Here is a 22,057-nt window from a genome sequence, read left to right as displayed (position 1 = left end):
CCAGTATTTAGCAAAAATCCAAAAAGTAGTAATATTTCATGCTACCGATCCAGGGCAAGCAGTGGCTTCCCCCATGTCTTTCTCAATAGCAGACTATGGACTTTTCCTCCAGGAAATTGTCCAAACCTTTCTTAAAACCAGCTGTGCTATCCGCAGTTACCACAACCTCTAGCAATGCGTTCCAGAGCTTAATTATTCTCCGAGTGAAAAAAAAAATTCTTCCTATTGGTTTTGAAAGTATTTGCGTGTCCCCTAGTCTTTGTAATTTTTGACGGAGCAAAAAATCAATCCACTTGTACCCGTTCTACTCCATTCAGGATTTTATGGATTTCTGATGCACCTAAAAAATTTGTTATGAGATTTTTCCTCTTTAGCAAGTTTCTCTTCATATTCATTCTTAGCTTTCTTTATCAATGCCTTTCATTAAACTTGTCAGTGCTTGTATCTTTTCTTTTTTTCTTCATTCGGATACTTTTTCCATTCTTTAAAGAATGTTTTTTTTAGGCTCTAATGGCCTCTTTCATTTCCCCTTTTAACCATGTCATACACCAAATCATGCGTATATTGTCTGACTGATTTAATGCCATTTTGAAATTAGCATCTTCTTTTTGTCTCCAGAAATAATGTAATTTCCAGCATACATATTCAAAATGTTTAAATTCAGGAAAGTACTATAGAGTTACAACATTTCCATATATTGATTATGAATTAGTGTTTTTGGAATGATCCTGTAAGGATCCATTTACGGGTAGGTGGGATATATGCGTTTAAATAACAATAATCCAGCTGTATTTTGTAAGTACACACATATCTTCAATAGCCTGTGAGCGTTTACATGGTGGAGTGTGAGTGAGATGTACAGGTATATGCGTAACTTAAGCAATATAGATACTGTAAGTTATACGTGCATCTCTGAAATCTGGCAATGAGCATTTATACTATCTCTATGGCTCGCATGCTGGTCTAAACACATTTCTGTACAGTATTCCTGGTTATATTAGTATTCTCTAAAGGAATGTAGGCACCTGTTTTCCTTTATAAAATTGCACTCATATTGCAGTTTTTCACTTTGTGTCTCAAGAAACACACACATTATCTAATTTATATCTTTTATTGCATAGGAAATCATTTATTTCAATTAAACAAAAGTGTACAGATAACAATTTGTAATTCTCGTTAGTGCACTATTTAAGCTAATTTTGCAATGCATTGTCCTGGGATAAGTAATTCATTCGGTAGGGTTTCTGACTGGTTCCATATTTACAAGACAGACTGATTGGGTCCATGTGTGCAGTAGATTAGAACTAGGGTTGGCTCAAGCTGCCCTGAAATAGGAATTTTAGTAGCCAAGAATCAAATGAGAAGATTATTAGTAAAATTAACTAGAAAAAACACTTTCCTATCGCAGAAGCCTATATGGAGCCATTCACAACTTTAAATTTAAGAATATGGTTGTCCAGTGGCGTACCTAGCATATGTGACACCCGGGGCCCATTATTTTTTTGACACCCCCCTCATCTATGTGAAAAATATGATTTTTAGTAACAATTCATATATCACACAACAAGAGTGTACCTAGGAAAGGCAGCATCTTAAACACTGCAGTGAGCACTAGAACACCAACACATACATTGTAAAACTAAAAAAGCCAGATCCCGCACAGTCAACTGATCCTGTAGTCAATGCCAACTGGAAACTATGTCATTTTAATACACACAGAACAGAGATATACCCTTGCCCAATATGAAATAATCACAAACTAAAAATAGAAATATGTAGACAAAAGTTAAACTGAACCGCCAAGAAACCAGACTCTGCATACAATGCAACACCACAACACCACAAAAACAGTGACACATGTCCCATAATACTGTGCAAAATATAAAGACAGTAGATGTAAATTTGAAAAAACTGATACATAACAATCACCACTTTACAAATTAACAAATAAAAATAAAACAAATAATGAGAAATAAGAAAATACCATTTTATTGGACTAATCCATTTTTCAATTAGCTTTCAGAGGCCAAATCTTTCTTCAGAACAGTACAGTATACTGCTGTTGTGATATCCTGTCCTGACCTGAGGAAAGGGGTTTAGTCCAAAAATTGCCTTATTTCCATTTCCTATTTATAAACTTTTATCAATACAGTTACACTACTACTTGATTCTAAGTAAAGCCTGTGCAGCATTTCTCCCCCTTCTCTGTGCAGCAGCAGCAGCATTTCCCCCCTTCCCTGTGCAACAACAGCAGTTTCTCCCCCCTTCCCTGTGCAGCAGCAACATTTCTCCCCCTTCCCTGTGCAGCAGCAGCATTTCTCCCCCCCTTCCCTGTGCAGCAGCAGCATTTCTCCAACCCCTTGCCTGTGGAGCATTTCTCCCCCTTGCCTGTGCAGCAGCAGCATTTCTCTCCCCCTTCCCTGTGCAGCAGAAGCATGCCTCCCCCCTTGCCTGTGCAGCAGCAGCATTTCTCTCCCCCTTCCCTGTGCAGCAGAAGCATGCCTCCCCCCTTGCCTGTGCAACAGCAATACTGTATTTCTATGCCCCCTTCCCTGTGCAGCAGCAACATTTCTACGCCCCCTTCCCTGTACAGCAGCAACACTTCTCTTCCCTGCCCAGCATTTCTGGCCGGTAACCCTGCTCAAAGCCATGGGTGTCTACACCTCATGCGATCTGCGGCTGCATCAGAAGCCTTCTCTCTTATGTCATGATGTCAGAGGGAACACTTCCGACGTAGCTGTGGATCGCACAAGGAGCCGACGCCCGCAGCTTTGGGTAGGGGAGCCGGCCAGAAGCTGAACAACCACTGGAGTGAGCACCCGTGGACATCCCTGTTTACTGCCGCTGCTGATGGTTAAAGAAAGCAGCAGCGGCAGAATAGGGAGGGTGGCCGGCTGTGCACCCACTTGGGGCAGGCACCCGGTGCGGACTACCCCCCCTCGGCCCCCCCCCATTGGTATGTCACTGTGTTTGTCATGCCTTAAATATCACTAAATCCAGATATTAACAGGAGCACAATAAGAAGAGTAGATAATATTAACAGAAATTATTGTGTGACACTTCAAAATAACCAAATGTATGCAAACCAAAACTAAACTTCTAAGGAAATTGTTCAAGTCTCCTGTCTCCCTTCCCAGCCTCTTATCTTTAACATGAGAATTCATTATTTGCAAACTGAATTTTACAGTTATTTTTGTTTTTGACAGATTTGGCAAATATCGGAAAGATGACAGGTTAGAGAAAAGCGAGCAAAGAGGATCCTATAAACTGAAGGAAAGAGAAGCACATCCTTCAGAGGACGAGCGAATACGAATGAGGCAAGAACAGGAAAGGTAGGCTTAAGTTTATTATTAGTGCTATCGGACAGATTTTGCTGCTAAAGAGTTGGACTAAAGCATGCTTTGTTGTATATTTTGCTAGGTAGGAAGCACTGAGATTGTGTTCTATCCTACAAGGTCAATTGTAAGTTGTTTGTAAATAAAGTGAATTCATATTTACCTCTGTGAAAGTAGCAAGCATGAAAATTGGTTTTACTTATCTATTGAAAAAGCAGGGGTGTTACTTTTAAACCATAGGCATTTTTTTCTATTTATAAAGACAGTAGCAGATGTAGGAGCATATGTTTACATGTATGTGGCATCACCCAGTTTTAAATGAAACATAAAGGAAGCATATTATGGGTGGTTGTTCATAGTATATGTATATACCTTGACATTTTTATCCATTGACATTTACACTTGCTCAAAGTTACATCCTCATGTGATAGTTTGAGTGGTCATGATGCATGGACACTCCATAGATGCAGCCAAGCCACAGTGTGAAGTAGAACAAAACTCTTTATTGAGTTGTGCATCAACAGACCTGTTCCTTTCATAGGCCTAGTATGATAGCATGAACGAGGATTGGGGGTGGACCCTGAACACATAGCCATTAATGGTCATAAAGGTAGCACAAAACTCTCTATTAACTAAAAAAAAAAGGTAAAGCCTGTTACTTCACGTGTTCAGGATTGAAGGATTAGTCTCTGTAGATTCAAAGAAGTCTTGAGCTTGGGCCTGTGGCTCAGGTATTCCAGAGTTGGACTAACTCCAGCCAGATCACAGTTTGTCTCTCTTTCTCTAGTACTAAATCAAAAATTGGCTTACCTCAGTCAAGTTAAGGTAATTGCACTTAGTTGGGGAAGTCACATGCTAGGGATCCACTTTTTCCTTTCCTGGGCTTCCTTAACCCAAATCTAGTCTTGCCTTTTATACTTCCTGGCAGTTGTCTTCCTGACTCCACTTCTCCAGTGTCACACTCTCTTTACCCAGTGGAGTGCCTGCCATGTCAGGGCCCATTTCACGAGACAAAAAGTTAGTGTTAGCATGCTTCCGGCCTGCCCAGTGTTGCACCTGAAAACTGAAGGATTGAAGGATGAGGAATCACCTCATGATGTGTGCATTTGATCCACTTTAAGGGGTGGGGGGTGGGGGTGGTGTTTAATGGTTCGTGACAAACAGAAATTCTCATTCCAGTAGATAATACTGGAATGTCTCCAAGATCCACTTAACAGCTAGGGCTTCCTTTTCAATTACTGCATATTGTCTCTCCCTAGGGAACAACTTGTGGCTAATGTAGATCACAGGGTGGTGGTCCCCATCCACTACTTGGGCCAGTCCAATCTACTGTACTGTCTACCTTGGATTACTGTAATATTGTTTATTTGGGGTTACCAAAAAAGATTTTATTAAGACTCTGTTTAGTTCAGAATATTGCCTGATGTTTGGCCTCAGAAAATATGATCATGTTAGTTCCTTTTATGTCAAATTGCACTGGCTGCCTTTTGGGGTCAGGGTGCTTTTCAAGTTTGGGTGTATCTGTTATAAGGCTCTTTTTGGTTTATTACCCTCTTGGAGATGATGCGGTATATAAACTTAAGGTTTAGATTAGATTAGATTAGATTATCTAGTAGCTTATCTGAAATTGTTCACTTCCAAAAAATATACCAGAAATTCAGGCATATTCATCTTCCCTACCCCTAGGGCCTTTCGTTATAAAACTTTTTTTTGACAGGACATTGGAATATCAGGCGGGGAAGATGAATTTATGGATGAGCCCATTGATCGCTCAAGCCTCTCCTTACCTCACATTTAGGAAACTATTGAAAACTCATTTATTTGATAAATATTACTGATTCTTGATCGCATTTTAAAGTGGGGTTTTTTATCAGGCTATGTATTTTTATTGATTCTTATTTGATTTTGTTTTTTAACTGATGTTATATTTAATGCTCTGTGTGTTAGAAATAGTATGTTTTAACTGAAATGTTCCAGTTTTTCTGTTGTGAACCACCCAGAACTGTTGGTAGGGCGGTATATAAGAAAATAAATAATAATTATTATTATTATTAAGCCTGACTAATGATGCATCTCTCTGCACCATGAAGGGCCAGTTGAATTCCAGACTGACAAGTAGCAGCTTCAAGCAGATGGCCTTGCAATGTCCACTGAACTTTTTCTGGGGTTTTCTTTTGCAAAAGATGGGTTAGTGATTCCACCTTCTCATCAAACTCTGGGATAAATTGCTGGTAGTATCCATTGAGCTCTAGGATGGATTGTACCTGTTTCTTAGTCTGCGATACCAGTACCTGGTTGATTGCTTTTACCTTTCAGATCTGGGGTTTCACTTGCCTTTCCTGACCAGTTACCCCAGGTAATAGACTTCTTGTCCTCCCAGGAAGCACTTTTAAGGATTGGCCATCAAATGAGGCTTCTCCAAGCAGAGCTTGGCTGCCTCACTGATTTTCTTCAGCTTTTCCTGCATAGGAAATATATATTCTGCCAAATTCTTTCCTGGTCTGAGAAAAAAATGGGCAATAGCTGGAGAGCTTTGCATATCAGTGCCCATAGTATGGAGAACAATGTTCTGAACCTAGAGGTTAGGATGGAAGAGGTTGACTTGGATTTAGTGGCGGCAACAGAGGTGTGGTTCAAGGAGACAATATGGTAAAAAAGGAACCAAATCCCCACATAAAGCAAAATCCAAGAAGTAGGGTTGAAAATATAGAGTGTAGTCATAAAAGACTCAATCAGATGAGTAATTACTTTTATCAGTCTTTATTGATATGATTCATTTGGACCCTTCCTTTCAGTCAGATTTTATTGATATGCATCAATTGGACCTGATATGGAATTCCAATGGTTTGCAGTGAAAGACAATTGAGTCAAGTAAATTAAAATTGTCTACTGTTTTCTTCATCATTGAACAAAATTCTTCATATGATATTGGATTTGTGACCCCTGAGGCAGGCTTGATAGATATGAAACATAGATGTTATTGGGTCCAATTGATGCATATCAAGACTGATCAAAGGGAAGGGTCCAATTTATGAATATCAATAAAGACTGATTGAAGCGATTACTCATCTGATTGAGTCTTTTGTGACTACACTCTCAGTTGTTCTCTGTGGTTTAAGGAGAACCAATACTAGGATATTGTTATACCAGGTTATACTCTTTTCAGGAAAGACAGGGTAGGGAAAAAGGGTGGAGTGGCATTATATATTAAAGATAATACAATGACAGAATTTCTGGACTTAAAGGGACTGGACTGTGGGTTAAGCTAGAACAGTGTATCTCAAACTGTGTGCCTTCTGAGATTCCAAGTGTGCCACTGAGGAGGAAGAGAGGCGCCTGCCAGCTGACTTCCCTATGTGGTACAGTGCCAGCACTGCCCGATTCGCCGAAGGCCTGCATGTTTTTCCTCTTCTCGCTAGCATCCTCCGGCTTCCCCCCTGGCCTCCCGGTCTCACCTTTTAAAGCTAATTACAGCAGTCTCCAGAGGATCGCCAGTAATTAAAATGATTTTATTTTCAATATAGTGATTGGATTGGAATGTGTCAGTTTTGAGAATTTGCTGTGTAATATTGTGTGTATATGAAAAATGAATGGAAAAAATTGCATTACAATTAATAAAGGGGATGGGATCTGGGGCAGAGCTTGAGTGGGCCTAGGGAGCTCAGTTGATATTTGTTACACTTAGGGGGTACTTAGCTTGATGTAGATGAGAAACACTGCTGTAGGCAATCAGCTGGCGCCAGTGCCTCTCCTTCTCTCCGGCCTTCTTCCCTTCTGGCACCCCCTACTGGCATCTCAGGGCCTCTGCACATGGAGGGCCTCTGCACATGTGCGGACGTCAACGTAATGATGTCACGCATATTTGTGATTTCATCACGGTGATGTCCGCGCACTTCTGGGTGCCTCATGCCGTGGCCACTATCTTTAGTGTGTCTCAGCTCGAGAAAGTTTGAGAGACACTGATCTAGACAGAGTAAATGGATAAATTATTTATATTATACAGGCTGCCTCCTCAGATAGAAGAAGTAGACTGAGACTTAAATGAAGACATTCACAAGATTGCAATGAAAGGAAAATTGTTTTTCATTGGTGATTTCAACATGCCGGGTGTAGATTAGGTTGTAGATCTGTTGCAAACTCATCTGGAAATAGAGATCTTGGATTCTCTACAGGGAGAGCTGTTCCAGCCGCTGGTGATGGACCCCACACGAGAAGGGGGGCATGCTGGGCATGATGTTCACAAGTGGGGAGAGTGTTTCTGACATTACAGTTGGTGATCATTTGGCATCTAGTGATCACTGGATTGTGTGGTTCAAAATTAAAACATGTGTTGAGAGGATTTATTTAAAACAGAAGGTTTTAGACTTTAAAAAACACTAATTTGGTCAAAATGGAAGAATATCTAAAGGAGCTGCTGGCTTGAAAGGAGCAGCTTAGGGAAGTAAAAAAAAAAAAAAAAAAAGTAGTATTTTAGGGGCAACAAACCTTTTTCTTAAGAAAGTTAACAAAAGAAGAGAGAAAAAAAAAAGACTTCCTTGGTTTTCAAAAGTAGCTAAAAAGGTAAGGGAAAAGAGGTTAGCCTTCATAAATTACAAGGCATCACAGAAAGAAGACGAGAGGCTGTAATATCTGGAAAAGCTAATAGTGCCTGGTAAACTAGTCAGAAAATCAAAGATGAAAATGGAAGAAGAAATAGTCAAAAAGGTAAAATTCAGAAACAAGTGTAGGATGAAGTGTAAAAGTGGCATTGTGAGGCTCAGAGGTGAAGGGGACAAAGTGGAATTGCTCAACAAATATTTATATTGTGCTCACAGATGAAGGACTGGGACTAGGTCCACAGAAGACAAATGCTAATAAGAATGGATGTGTCGTAGGCCTTGACCCGATTTCAGGAGATTGTGTTCGTGAGGAGCTAGCTAAACTAGAGACAAAGCAATGGGGCCAGATGGCATACATCCAAGGGTAGTGAAGGAACTCAGGGAGGTTCTGGTGGTTCCACTGGCTGACCTTTTCAAAACTTCTGTAAAGTCAGGAGTGGTCCCTGAGGATTGGAGAAGGGCAGTTGAGGTCCCACAAAAGCAAAAGTTAGTAGGAGGTTGGGAACTACAGGCCAGTTAGTCTTACCTCAATGGTGAGTAAATTAATGGAAATACTTCTAAAACAGAGGATAGAGAAGTTTCTGGAATCAAATGAATTACAGGACTGAGGCAGCATGGCTTTAATAGAAGGTTTTGTCAGACTAATCTGATAAACTTCTTTGACAGAGTGACCAAACATTTGGATTTGGATGAGCTCTAGACATGGTGTATTTAGATTTCAGTAAAGGTTCTGCATAGGCGACTGAAAAACAAACTAAGTGCTCTCTATCTGAACAGAATGTCACTAACTGGGTTAGAAGCTGGTTAAGTGAAAGAAGACAGAGGGTAATGGTAAATGTAGTTCACTCGGAGGAAAAGGGATCGTCCTTGGTCTGGCTCTTTCTAACTTCTTTGTGAGTGATACTGAGGGAGGATTTGGCTCTTGGTGGCAATATAAAACTGCAATAGGGTAGATATCCCTGTCACTAACATGAGGGGGGGATCGAGCTAAACTAGAAGAATGGTCCTGAAATCGGCAACTAAAATTTAATGCTAGAAAATGCAGGGTCATGCACTTGGGATACAGAAATCCGAGGAAGCAGTACCATTTAGAAGGAGAAGTACTTCTATGCGCTAAGGAAGAGCGAGACTTGGGGATGATTGTTTCTGATGATCTTAAAATTGCCAGAAAGATAGAAAGGGTAACATCCAAAGCTAGCAGGATGTTTGGGTGCATAGGGAGGGGAACGGCCAGCAGCAAAAAAGAGGTGATAGTGCATATGTATAAATCTCTATAGAGTACTGGAGACCATGCCTTCAAAAAGATATAGCAAAGATGAAGTTGGTCCAGATGGATGCTACTAAAATGGTTATTGGTCTTCATTATAAAGTATATAGAGACAGACTTAATAGAAGTTCTTATGTACAGTATACTTTAGAAGAAAGACAAGAGCAGATATAATTGAGACATTTACATATCTCCTTGGCATGGAACAGGCATGGGGGATCTCTTAGGGGGAAGGAAGAGATAGCAAGTGGGCCATTTGACCTTTATCCACTGTCATTTGCTATGTTTCTATACTGCCATAGAAGGAAATAAGGTGCAACTATAATAGTGGTAGTCATGCCATTGTGGACATGGCACTAGACTGGACAGGATTGGCTGAGCATTGCTTCTGTTCACAGAAACCCAGACAACCAATGATGCCAAGGTAGCCTTTTGAAAGGGCAAGGGCTACCATTGAGGTGGGGGGGGGGGGAGGAGGAGTTGAGGGGCTTGCATATGTAAGGGATGTATAGGGCTTGAGTCAAGGAGGTCTGGAAGCCAGGGGGGTCCCTGCTTTGGTATGCCATGAGCATCACAATGCAACTGTGTGGCCCAATGTACTCAGGTGGTAAAACAACCCCAGCATAAAGTTATTTTTGCCCCTAATCTGTCTTTGTGTTTTATCATCACAAGTGATAAGATGCAAAATATGCATTTAACCCGCCCTGTTATTTTTTGTCAAGCTTTGTTAGGGCCATTTAATTTTATGTTAAGTGCCAAATAAGGTGACTTAAGGCCCTAATGCTGCTTGATGAGTTCCCCCCTTAATACACAAGTTCTTATGAAACACTTTCAATTTCTGGTGCATTGGATTTGGCAGTTTTCTTTTCTGTATGTGTGTGGAATTAAGATATTCTAATTGAAACAGCATCATCTCTATCCTATTGCCTCAGGTCTGTATATGTTAAAATTGATCTAATTTTAGCCATTGCATTTTTCTTGAATGAGAAGAAAATAAATGACTGCAGTGATATAGACTAAAATGATCCATGTTTTATTGTGTATTTTCATGAAAGAGGTTGCAAATCATTTGAAAAAAAACAACTGTCTAGAAAGTCAGTCAGTCAGAATACTCAGTGCCTTTACCTCTTCTATAATTAATGATACAGAGGTTCAAGTGACCCTCTTTCTCCAGGAGGTCCATTTACATTAGTCATCCAGTTACCTAATTCTCTTTATATCAGCTTTTTGTTTGTTTATAGCTCTGTACCTTTACTGTTGCAATACTTCTGGGAAGAGGGTTTGAGCTAATGAATTTACCATGTGTAGGAGGCCAAGAATAATTCCTTTGGGAACTGAGAACAAGCAAATAGTCCATTAAAAAATCAATTATGCCCACAATTTTATAAAATTATTATACAACAACTTTGTAATTCTAATAGTAATCTGCTTACAACAGTATTTTGCTTAAACTTCTAAAACTTTTTCCCCATATTGATTGGAAACCAGATAAACAAATTAATGTACTGCAATTTGCTATTGATCGAAATAAAAAGTAATAGAGTGCATCTTATGAATGTGGTAGTTTTAACCAGAAGCACTAAAGTTACAGTTACAGATTCACATATTCCCTTCAACTAAAGTGTATATCTTTTTCTCTTTTATTTTTTTTAAGCAAAAACAAGTATTATCCCAGGACAAGCAGGCATGATATTCTCACATGTGTGTGATGTCATCTACGGAGCTCCGATGCGGACAGCTTTTTCAAGCAAACTTGATTGAAGATTTAAAGTTTGCTCTGCTGCTCCACGCATGCGTGCCTTCCTGCTCCACTAGAGGGCGCATCTCCCCCTCGTGGTCTCCAGTTTAAATTTTTCCGCTGAGCCTAGAAGACGTGTATTTTTAGGCTCTGCCCCAACTGCCTTCTAGCACCGCAATTTTTTCTTGTTTTATTGATTTAGTCGCCGTGCACGTTTTTTTATTTATTTTTCTATCTGTTCCTGCTTCATTTTGACCGACCCGGAGGCTTCCGGGTCGCCGCAGCCGCGTGGCTACTTGGGCCTCGGCCAGTTTCGTTTTTCTATGTCCCGGCCTTTGACCGGCTTTAAAAAGTGCACCCGGTGCGAGCGGCTTCTTTCCATCACAGACCCGCATCGCCGGTGCATACTCTGCCTGGGGGCCGCCCATCCAATCGACTCCTGCCCCCAGTGCGCTACTTTTCAGAACCGGGTCCTTCATCGAAGAAAAGCCCGTTTCACTGCCGACCAACCCTCTACCTCGGCCTCGAGGTCGGCCTCAACCCCGGCCTTGACCTTGGCCCCGAATACCTCGGCACCACCTCGAGACTCGAACCCGAAGACCTCGGGATAGCAAAAAGCCTCGGCCCCGGGTAAGTCTCCTCTTCAGGTTCCGCACCAGCGAAGAAGCCAGCCTCGGGGACACCGGCGACGCATGGTGGAAGCCCCATGCTTTCAGCCCTGGCGAAGCCTTCCAAGCCCTCGGGCCGTGCCTCCACCACACGGGAATACTCTGATACGAGGTCGCCCCCAGTGGAGTGCACCGAGGCATCGGACATGCCCTCGATGCTGTCCGTGCCCGTTTTCCAGGACCTGCTCCGGGCGATGATCTCGTCGGAGCTGTCCGCTGCACTTGCCCATCTACAACCGTCCCCGACCTCGACCTTGCTTGCGCCGGACCATCCTGAGCCTCGCGTCGAGTCCCCTCGGGGCAAAGTGCGCCAGCTTCGCCGCATTCCATCCTCCTCGGATTCCTCCCCGAGGCACCCGAGACGCTCTCCCTCCTCGGACCGCCGCGGGGCAAAGCGGCGCGCTAAAACGACTGAAACCTCAAACCGCCGCACCTCTAAGAAGGCCCAGAGTTCTCCCACACTACGAGGCCGTTCACCGATGCCCCGTACAGGACTGCTGAAGGTGACTGAGTTATCACTCTCCAACCCTCACATCCTCCTAACTCCCCCTCGGACCGGGGCTCCGAGCCGAGGTCACAGGCTTTCGCCGAGGGAGTCCGGGTCGAGGTCACCGATTCGACATCGATCGGTACCCCGTACCCCGGCATCGTCTCAGAGGGGCTCCTCGAGACGACGTAGGTCCTCGACCCTGGAACATTGCCACAGTGTTTCCCCGGTCTCGGAGCGCGGGTCAGAGCATGAACCTCGATACTCGAGGGAAGCCTCCCCGTCCTTCTCCGCCCGACGGAGGTCTCGTTCACCGTCCCCACACGGGGCCCCGGGAACTTCTCGCCCCTCCTTCACTCGCTTTGTCCAGGACATGGGCCACGCTCTGGACTTAGACCTCCAGTCTGACTCAAGATACTCTAAAGAGTACCTGGCGGAACTAGATTTACCGTCACCGCCCAGAGAGTCCCTTCGCTTACCGCCCAATCCGGTACTCCAACAGGCTTTCTTCAGGAATCTGGAGACCCCCTATATGGTAACAGCTGTCCCCTCCAAAATGGAGTCCAAGTACCGTACAGTACCATACCCAGGTTTTGAGCAACCACAGCTCTCCCACCAGTCGCTGTTGGTAGAATCTTCCCTGAAAAAGGCTCACCCCTCCCGGGTCTCAGCGGTGGTCCCCCCCAGGTCGAGAGGGTCGGACCCTGGACAAGTTCGGCAGAAGACTGTATCAGAACTCTATGATGGCCTCTAGGGTACAAAGTTACACTTTCACCTTCACGTCCTACTTGAAACATCTCATTGGACTGTTGGGAGCCTTTGCGACCGACCTGCCGGCCTCACGCCAAGGAGCCTTTAACCTGCTCCTGGAGGTCTTCTCCAACCTACGCCTCCATTTATTTCACGCGGCCTATGATGGCTTCGAACTTTCCTCCAGAGTGGCAGCCTTCGCTATCGCCATGCGCCACCTAACCTGGTTACGCCTCGTCGACATGGACCCCAACTTACAGGACCAGTTGGCTAACCTCCCCTGTGTGGGCAAAGAACTTTTTGATGACACTATCGAGGCAGCTACGAAACGCCTTTCGGAGCACGAACGCTCGTTTGTCTCCCTCGTTCGGCAAAAACCAAAACCGCCAGCGTCCAGGCCGTTCAGGGCTCCTCCTCGCCGCTACCCTCAAAAGTCTACCCCTGCCTTCTCACGGCCTCCACCCAGATGCCCGCAAGCTCACCATCGGGCTCCGCCCAAGTCCCAGCCGCCTGCGACCGCCAAACCATCCCCGTCCTTTTGACGGGATAAGCGGATGGGGGCTGGCCCCCTCGCCACAGCCCCAGGCCTCCTTCCCATTGGGGGACACCTCAGAGCCTTCTACCCACGCTGGGAACAAGTCACGTCGGACGCATGGGTCCTTGTCGTGATCTCATCAGGATACTCTCTCAACTTTCGGGAAAACCCTCCAGACAATCCTCCAAGGGCATGCCCTCCCAACCGAACTCAGTTACCCCTCCTTCTCTCAGAAGCTCGAGAACTGCTTCGCCTACGGGCAGTGGAGATGGTTCCCCCCAACCAACGGGGAAAAGGGTTCTACTCCCATTACTTCCTGGTACCAAAGAAGAAGGGAGACCTGCGCCCAATTCTAGACGAGGCGACTCAACAAATTTCTGGTGCGGGAAAAGTTCCGGATGCTTTCCCTACCGATTCTCTACCCTCTCATCGACGAGGGCAATTGGCTCTGCTCCCTCGATCTGAAGGAAGCCTACACACATGTTCCAGTGCACCCCGCTCACCGCAAGTACCTGCGCTTTCAGGTGGGGGACCTGCACCTACAATACCGAGTCCTCCCCTTTGGCCTGGTGGCGTCGTTACCCCGAGTCTTCACGAAGTGCCTCGTGGTGGTCGCAGCTGCCTTACGCGCGCAGGGCCTCCAGGTATTCCCCTACCTGGACGACTGGCTGATCAAAGCCCCGTCCAGGGAGGGGGTTATCTCAGCGACCCGACAGACTATTATTTACCTTCAAGGTCTGGGGTTCGAGGTAAACTTCCTAAAATCCCAGCTGCGCCCCTCTCAGTCCTTACAGTTCATCGGGGCCGTGCTGGATACGGTTCGACTCCGCTCCTTCCTTCCCCCTCCACGTCAAGAGTCGTTAGTAAGTCTGAGTCAAAGGATTTTGCTGCTGACCTCGGTATCAGCTCGGCAGATGATGACTCTTCTGGGCCACATGGCCTCTACCGTCCACGTCATATCCTTCGCCCGCCTCCACCTGAGGATTCCTCAATGGACCCTGGCCTCCCAATGGCGTCAGGACCGTGACCCAATCGACCGTCCCGTGACAGTGACTCCTTCCTTGCAACGATCGCTCCTCTGGTGGGCCGACTGTTCAAATCTATCCAAAGGTTTACTTTTTCTCGCCCCTCCACACAGCAAGGTACTCACCACGGATTCGTCGGAGTATGCTTGGGGAGCTCACCTAGATGGCCTACGCACTCAGGGGATGTGGTGAACAGAGGACCGCCGCTGCCACATCAACGTGCTGGAGCTTCGGGCCATCTATCTCGCCGCTGTGGCTTTTCAGCATCTGCTCCACGACCGGGTGGTTCTCATCCGAACCGACAACCAGGTAGCAATGTACTACGTAAACAAGCAAGGGGGGACGGGATCTCGGGCCCTCTGTCAGGAAGCCCTGCGTCTCTGGAAGTGGGCGATCTTCAACAACATCTTCCTTCGAGCGGTGTACATACAAGGAGAGCGGAACTGCCTGGCAGACAGACTCAGCCGCCTCCTCCAGCCACACGAGTGGTCGCTGCATGCTCAAACCTTACGACAGGTGTTCGAGAAGTGGGGGACTCCTCAGATAGATCTGTTCGCCTCCCCCCTCAACCACAAACTCCCTCAATTCTGCTCCCGGATGTACTCCCCGGACCGCCTCGAGGCCGACGCCTTCCTCCTAGATTGGGAGGGAAGGTTTCTATACGCATTTCCGCCTTTTCCTCTGATTCTGCGGACGCTGGTCCATCTCAAACCAGTGCGAGCCACTATGATCTTGATTGCTCCTCAGTGGCCACGCCAACCTTGGTTTTCCCTTCTACTTCAACTCAGTACCAGAGATCCACTGCCTCTGCCTCTGTTTCCCTCTCTGCTATCGCAGAGCCAGGGTTCACTGTTGCATCCAAATCTTCAGTCTCTTCATCTGAATGCTTGGTTCCTCTCCCCCTGACTTCTCCCCCTGTGTCGCAATCAGTCAAGGAAATTCTGGAAGCCTCGAGGAAGGCCTCGATTAGAACCTGCTATTCCCAAAAGTGGACCAGATTCTTGTCCTGTTGCTCCTCGCATGACCAGGACCCGGTGTCGGTCCCGGTCCCCTTGGTCCTGGAGTATTTGCTCCATCTTTCTCACTCTGGCCTGAAGACCAACTCCATTCGGGTACATCTTAGTGCAATTGCTGCCTTCCATCAACCCCTGGAAGGAAAAGCCCTTTCACTCCATCCCTTAGTTTCTCGTTTCATGAAAGGTCTTTTGAATGTCCACCCTCCTCTCAAACCTCCCCCGGTGGTTTGGGATCTTAATGTGGTCCTGGCTCAACTCATGAAACCCCCTTTTGAGCCATTAGACAAATGCCATCTGAAATTCCTCACTTGGAAGGTGATCTTCCTGCTCGCACTCACTTCCGCTCGGTGAGTTAGCGAGCTACAGGCGCTGGTGGTGGACCCACCTTTCACGATATTCCATCATGACAAGGTGGTCCTCCGCACTAACCCTAAGTTCTTGCCTAAAGTGGTGTCTGATTTTCATCTCAACCAGTCCATCGTCTTGCCAGTATTTTTCCCCAAGCCCCACTCTCACCCCGGAGAGACGGCGCTACACACGCTTGACTGTAAGAGAGCATTGGCCTTTTACCTCCAACGCACTCAGTCTCATTGGACAGTCCCACAATTGTTTTGTCCTTCGACCCTAATCGGCTGGGTCGCCCAGTTTCCAAGCGCACCTTGTCCAACTGGTTGGCTGCTTGTATTTCTTTTTGCTATGCTCAGGCTGGTCTCGCACTGCATGGTCGAGTAACGGGACATAAAGTCCGAGCGATGGCAGCCTCAGTAGCCTTCCTCCGGTCCACACCCATTGAGGAAATCTGCAAGGCTGCCACGTGGTCTTCGGTTCATACTTTCACCTCCCACTACTGCCTGGATACATTGTCCAGGAGCGATGGCTGTTTCGGCCAATCGGTATTGCGTAATCTATTTGCTTAAATTGCCAACTTCCCTCCATCCCTTTTCAGTTAGCTTGGAGGTCACCCACATGTGAGAATATCATGCCTGCTTGTCCTGGGATAAAGCACAGTTACTTACCGTAACAGGTGTTATCCAGGGACAGCAGGCATATATTCTCACAACCCGCCTGCCTCCCCGAGGTTGGCTTCTTTGCTGGTTAAGTGAACTGGAGACCACGAGGGGGAGATGCGTCCTCTAGTGGAGCAGGAAGGCACGCATGCGTGGAGCAGCAGAGCAAACTTTAAATCTTCAATCAAGTTTGCTTGAAAAAGCTGTCCGCATCGCGGCTCCGTAGATGACGTCACCCACATGTGAGAATATATGCCTGCTGTCCCTGGATAACACCTGTTACGGTAAGTAACTGTGCTGTTCATTCAGGTGAACCAATGGCAAGGGTTGCTCTTGGATCCTAACCTGCCTCAGTAGGAGCTAGTATAGATTTGCAAGTAGGAATTAAAAAGGAGGTAGCATCTCCCCAATTCATTTAATACATCTAAAATAAAATACTGTATGTTCAATTTTAATTTTTCTAATTTTGATTCTGGCTGCATTTCAAATTGGTTAACTGTTATATAGATTTTTGTCCTTTTAGATTTTTGTTTCTTATCATCCTGCTAGATTAGACCTGACCAGTTAAGTGGATTATATTCCTCTAGCAGCAGATGCAGGCAGAGAAGTTAGGTTCCAGTGACATCACCAGTATAAGGAGAGGTACATCCTGGAACTTGCCAGTATTTTTCTGCCTTCAGCAGATGGTACAAGTTGGACAAGTGCAGCAGGATTTTTTATTTTTTTTTAGTAGGTCTGACTCTACAGGCCACAGTCTGTTCAAAGAGTCCCTACGTTGAGTGTAGTAAAAAGAATCCCTCAAAGAGATTCCATACTCCTCTTCAAGATCTGAGAAGGAGATTACTTTTCCCTTGCTTCAAACTTGATTCGGGGTGCATAGTCCCATAGCTATCTACCTTGTATTTATAGGCTCCAGAGAGCCAGGAACAAAACCTTGGACTCCTTTCACTAAGGTGCTCTTGTGTTTTTAGCGTGTGCTGCCCCCCCCCCCCCCCCCCACTATGCATAAAAACTAACGCCAGCTCAATGGTGGCATTAACGTCTAGCACATGTGGCAATGCAAGCACGCACTAAAACCGCTAGCACAGCTTAATGAAAGGGAGCCCCTTGTGTCAATGAAATAGGGTTAGTCACTCAGGAAACAATTCTTAATAATATACCAAGTTTCTAAACAGACTTTCACCTGACTCAATCTACCTTTTATATCCTTAAATGGTGCCTATGAATGCTTCCACAAAGGGACATCTATCAACTGTCTTTGTATTATTTGAAGCAAAGGCTTATCCAAAGATTAAGTCCATGCTGCAATCCCCTGCAGCAGGGCTGCTTTATAATAAAGCAAAAAATTTTGGGGCCCCCATGCAGTTTTGGTCTATATAGCACTGCATGGCTGTATATGGAGGCTTTTTATGCCAAATATAGGCAAAGGCCTTTCTAATCAATATGTTAAAAAAAAAAATCTTTTTGGTGTATGTATAAGAATAGCCATAGACAAATATAAAAGTTTTGGAAAAACCACCATTTTCATAGCTGAAATCTGGCCCAATCAGCTGATAGTATGAAATTCTTAGCTTTTTAAATAATAAAACCCCAACTATAACAAATCTAATTATAAACTCAATCACATACCCTATACACTCTAAAACTTCTAGGAATGACAATTGACAGATGCTGTACCATGCAACCACAAATCAACAAAACAATACAAAAATCATTTGGGGACATGAGAAACTTAAGACAGGTTCGAAAATTCTTCAACAGAACACAATTCCAGCTCTTGGTCCAATCCCTAGTCCTAGGTCTTCTAGACTACTGCAACATATTCTATCTCCCCTGCCCCACAAGCATGATTAAACAACTACAAACTGTTCAAAACACAGTGCTAAGACTTATGTCTTCACTAAGGAAACACGACCACATCATGGTGGCGTACCTAGACTCACACTGGTTCCCAATACAAGCAAGAGTACAATTCAAATTCTACTGCCTACTATTTAAAACCATAAACGGAGACAGCCCAGTCTACCTAAACAACCACCTAATCCAAACTACCTCAACCAGACACAGGAGAACGCACAAACCGTTCACTCATCCCCCCAATCAGAGATGTCAAACAAAAAAAAACTGTACGATGGCCTTCTAGCCATCCAAGCAGCAAAACTTGACTACCAACTCTCCAATTTACTGATAACGACTACAGACTACAAATCGTTTAGAAAAGAAATAAAAACCATCCTATTCAAGACATCCTTTAAGACAAATTAACACCACAAGACTCTTCCCAATTCTCTGTAACAAACCGCTCTACTATTCAATTCCTCTGGAAATGGCCAGATAACTTCTTTTGTAATCCGCCTTGAACTGCAAGGTATTGGTGGAATAGAAATCACTAATGTAATTAAATAGTTCTCATAATAATAGAGGATAATTTTCCTCATATAGGCGGGCAGAATCAGCGGCAAGATTAATCCCTACGTATCTAATGGAACAATTTACCCATTTAATAAAACCAATGATTGAACCAGGCTTACATTCAAAATTTCTGGCATATTAACTTTAAAGTCAGAGATATGCCCTTAGTCCTACAATATAGCCTTCAATATATAACCCCATTCCCTACTGCCCACTAACCTAGCCAGTGATTAACCATTCCCCTGTATCCATGGCATCCTAAAATGTATCAATGGCATCCTATTTGTATGTCTGTTTAGAATGTAAGCTCCTTCAAGCATGGATTGTCTTCTTCATGACTGTATAGCACTGTGTACGTCTGGTAGCTCTATAGAAATAACTAGTAGTAGTAATACTTGTACTACATTATCCAAGGATGATTCAGGATTGTTCAACATTAGTAATACATTGTCAGCAAATAATAAAATGTTATAATGAACCCCAGGAAGAAGTATCCTGTAATACCCTCTTGCTGCCTTATCTGACATGCCAGGGATTCTATTGATAAAGGAAATAATAATGGAGAAAGATCACATTCCTGACAGGTTTCCCTTTCCAACTCAAATGGGTCAGAACCCTATCAAATGCCTTCTGAGCATCTAAAGAAAGCACTTGAGAAGTGATACTGTCTCTTCGTAAATATCAAAGCAAATGAAGGGTGCTTTTAATGTTATCAAAAGTCTGTCAGCTTCTTAAGAATCCTTTCTGATCATTGGAGACCAATTTTGGCATGACCTTCTGGAGCCTATTGGTCAATATCTTCGTAAAGATTTTATGGTCTGTATCTATAAAACATAGGATCTTTCCCAGGTTTGTGAAGTAGCATAATTTCTACCAGCATCCAGGTATGTGATAAAGGGGGGACTATCATCCAAAGTATTAAAGACACTTGTCATGACAGGTGCCAATAATATCTTAAAGCTTTTATAAAATTTGTTAGAAAGCCCATCTAACCTTGGTGACATATGCGGCATGAGGCAAGTCTTTTAAAGCTTATATGGTTTCTTTAGTATTTATAGATATAGATAGCTGTTCTACATCTATTAGAGATTTTATCTGGAAGCAAATGAGGCAAGTATGTGTCTAACTCCAATTTCTCAGAGACATTATCAGGTTTATATAAAGTTTTATAATAATGAGTAAAAGCTGCACTAATGGCCTGAATATTAGAACAGATTTCACCCACTGTATTCTGAACAGATACTATAAAATTTTGAGTAGCTTGTTTTTTCAACTTATATGCTAATAAACAGCTAGCCTTATTATTAAACTCAAAATATTCCTGACTTACCCTTTGAAGGGAGTCATTAACAACTGCCAAATTTAGATTCTTAAGAGAGCACCTCAAATGAGTCAAACACTCTTTATCCAATAGCTTAACTGGTCTAGTTTATAAATATGCTCTAAACTTCTTATTTTATGCTGTAATTTTTCCTCTTTAACTGTCCTGGACCTACAAACATGCACCTGCAGAGCTATTATCTTACCCCAAGGGACTGCCTTAAGCCTCTTCCATAATATCCTTGGGATACCTCTATTATCATTTATATCAAGATATTCCTTTATATCCTTTCCAATTTTTTCTACATATGAGGGTTCTAACAAAACATTTTCATCAAGCCTCCCAACTGGTCTAGCTTTATAGCTATTAAGAAACTAAAGTATGAAATCTTAAAGACACATGGTCTGAAAATGTTTTTTGGTACGAGGGCATTCAATAATTTATCTACCTCAGTAGGAAAGAGAAGGGATTTTTTAAAAAAATTTGTTTTATTTTTCAGTATAGTCCCCTGATAGCTCCATACACTTCATCCACTTCATCCAATTTTCCTGCAATGATTTTAACCTCTTTAAAAAGAATTCTTCAAATCAGGACATCACAACTTCCTTGAAGTCTTCATTACTTGAAAACCGCTATCCACCGAGAGATTTCTTCAAAACTCAGAACAGGAAGTAATCTGAGGGAGCTAGGTCAGAACTGTAGGGTGGATGGTTCAGCTGCTGAAACCCACATTCTCGAATGGCAGCCTATGATTGCTGTGACATGTGCACTGGTACAATGTCATGAAGGAGCAGCACGTCTGTTGTGAGTTTTCCTAGTCTTTTCTCCTTGACTTCCGCAAAACAATCATTGTGTTGATATAACTCTCCTCAGTTATGGTTGTCTTGTGTGGCATGAACTCCAGAAACAAAAGTCCTTCATCAACCCAAAAGACAGTTGCCATGGCTTTGCCTGCAGATTTTTCACTCTTGAACTTTTTTTAGGGGTGTGGGATAACTTCTGCTTCCACTGGATTGACTCCATTTTGGACTCGGAATCTCTGTGGTAGACCCAAGTCTCAACTCCAGTCACCAAATGATGAAAAAAATTCACTTGGTCTTCACGGAACATCTTCAACTTCTCCTGATAGCACTGGAGCCTGGTGGCCTTCTGACGTGGCATCAGCATTCTTGGAACCCATCTTGCACTAACCTTGGACATAACCAACTTTTCATGAATTATTTTCCAAACAGTACCTGCCGAGATGCCCATTTCTTCAGCTATTGGGAAACCTTAATTCATCTGTGTGACAAAATTGAATTCTCAATTTTCTTGCACATTTCTATGGAAGCTGCTTCTACAGACTATCTAGTGTGAGGATCATCTGCAATGGACTCTCTACTTCACTTAAACTGCTTGCTTCAAAATTTTACTTTGTAGGATGATGGGGCACACTCACCATAAACTACATAAACTACTTTCTTTTTTGAGAAATTTTATCACTGAATGGTGCTCCAAATCTAGCTGTTTCTTACTGGATTTGCATAGGGACTCTTCTGACATCCTGTCTCTTGGAATGTTAGACTCTCACTGAGCTGCAACTATGCATGAATAACCTTGAGACATGTCACAACATGCACAGACTTGTTTCAACACGCTTGTTGGTTTTGTTCATACTCAGGTAGATAAATTATTGAATGCCCCTCATATATAGAGCTGTTTACCAAATATTTTACAACTAGTCTTAGAGCCCGTTACATTAACAGGTGCTAGAATATATGTGCGTGTGTGTGTGTATGTCTTTATTTCTTTCTCTCCCTCTCTCCTTAGCTGCTTTCTGTATTTCTGTCTTTCTTTTTCCTCGGCTGTACACCCATTCTCCCTTCCTTTTACCTTCCCTGTGTCCACCACCACTCCTT

General features: G+C 43.8%; 1 protein-coding gene across 4 annotated transcripts in view; it reads left to right on the top strand.

The window, feature by feature from the left end:
* The window catches only part of PARD3 (par-3 family cell polarity regulator), a 1,241,096-nt gene that overhangs the window by 901,212 nt on the left and 317,827 nt on the right, over positions 1–22,057 (top strand). For all 4 annotated transcript variants that reach the window (XM_033931514.1, XM_033931513.1, XM_033931516.1 and 1 more), the window contains one exon: positions 3,207–3,332. In XM_033931514.1, coding sequence (XP_033787405.1) covers positions 3,207–3,332 — 126 coding nt within the window. The remainder of the gene's footprint in view (positions 1–3,206; positions 3,333–22,057) is intronic.

This window comes from Geotrypetes seraphini, chromosome 2, assembly GCF_902459505.1.
Source record: "Geotrypetes seraphini chromosome 2, aGeoSer1.1, whole genome shotgun sequence".
NCBI classification, from domain to species: Eukaryota; Metazoa; Chordata; class Amphibia; order Gymnophiona; family Dermophiidae; genus Geotrypetes; species Geotrypetes seraphini.
This window is presented reverse-complemented; position numbering and strand designations above follow the sequence as displayed.